We start from the raw sequence: 1,526 nt of genomic DNA, 5'->3' as shown, positions 1-1,526 counted from the left end.
TACAGCATGTCTCTATACAGTGCACAGGCCGTCTGGTGGCAGACAAAACAAAGTGTACCATAAAACCAGCAGTGATGTGGAAAAGGTTTTCATTTTTATGTACCATTCAAAAATGCACCAAGATTTTTACAATGACTCCATGATGTAACATCAACCATTTTGTTTTAAATTGTTCAATGTACAGTGGACTTTATCATAATTTACAGCTGAATCTCATGAAACCAGTCAAGGTCATATTTCGCGCCAAAACAAAACGTTTTGCTTAAAGAAAATTAAGCTTTAGGATCATTACAATTTTTGGCATTGTGGAAAAAAAAAAAAATTGCATTCTCATTATGGTAATATGTGGGAAAAAGTTTTTTTTTTATATTGCTTTTAAATATGAAAAAAAAATTATTATAGTATTTTACTGTAATAAAATATAACATCTATTACAGTAACAAGAATTACAATTGACAACAATGCACATGAGAAAAAGCACAAAAAAAACAACAACTCAAAAGTAAAATATCCAACACTATAATAAGAATAATTTAGGGGGAAAATGTGCTGAAATGATGAAAATAATATCTAGTAATATCTAATAATAAAATCTAGTGAATTCTTATGATTTTTGGGTAAAATATGGCGTGTTCTTGTGGGATTCACCTTGAAATATCTAAAGTGAAGTGCTATGTTGTTAAAAAAGATGAAAATATTAAAGCAGGTGTTTTATCTGTGTGAAAAAGTCAAAGTATGGTAAATTTCAGTAAAATGCACAAAAGAAAGTGAGACTGCGTGCCGACGTCCTGAGAATGTCAAAGATGTGCTTTCAGATCCACACACCAGTCAGTGTGTGTTCAGCGTGAGAAACAGTGTTACATACATCTGTGTCAACAGACTTTCTTCTTTATTACTCGAAGGTCAGTCTAAAAAAATCATTTACCAGTGTTAAGGCATAAGTGGACAGCATATATCATCATCATCATCATAATCACTCACTCACTCACTCACTCACTCACACTCAGTCTCTCACAATCGCTCAACACTAAAACAGTTTATCTCCAGTGTCATAATTTCCATAAAAATATTATTGCTGGGTACACGAGCATATTCTTGATCACAGAAAAGTGTGTACCATAAAGACGATTAAAACACCCCAGACCACGCTGTGGGAATCATGGGAACTCTACGGAGTGCTGGCCCTCCAAACCCGCTCCCCAGAAGTGTCTCTAGTATCAAGTACCAGCATCCCGCATCACTTCCTCCTCCTCCTCTTGACTCCAGAGCACTGAGCGACTGGCCCGGCACTCGTCAGTATAGGCTGGAGGATCATGGGAAACAGGATGCTGGAGTGAGTTGGAGGCTTTTAGCTGCAGCTTTTATCCTTCTGGGGCTTCCTCTTTAGAGACGCCGATTATGGCCGATGGAACCTGCAAAAGGAATTGATAGAAGACATGACATTTTTGTTAATACAGTCCAGGTGATGGTTAAAGAAAATTATCATGTTCATATGCACATTATATTCCAATTACTGCCTTCACTCA

The 1,526-nt window shown here is 36.4% G+C and overlaps 1 protein-coding gene across 1 annotated transcript in view; it reads right to left on the bottom strand.

The window, feature by feature from the left end:
• Positions 1–564: 564 nt before the first annotated feature.
• Positions 565–1,526, bottom strand: part of LOC107708703 (phosphatase and actin regulator 4A-like) — a 40,615-nt gene continuing 39,653 nt past the window's right edge. Inside the window, exon 13 of the mRNA XM_016513007.1 lies at positions 565–1,412. Coding sequence (XP_016368493.1) covers positions 1,397–1,412 — 16 coding nt within the window. The 3' untranslated portion in view covers positions 565–1,396. The remainder of the gene's footprint in view (positions 1,413–1,526) is intronic.

Source organism: Sinocyclocheilus rhinocerous, unplaced genomic scaffold (genome assembly GCF_001515625.1).
Source record: "Sinocyclocheilus rhinocerous isolate Xijiao unplaced genomic scaffold, SAMN03320098_v1.1 scaffold54, whole genome shotgun sequence".
NCBI lineage: Eukaryota > Metazoa > Chordata > Actinopteri > Cypriniformes > Cyprinidae > Sinocyclocheilus > Sinocyclocheilus rhinocerous.
This window is presented reverse-complemented; position numbering and strand designations above follow the sequence as displayed.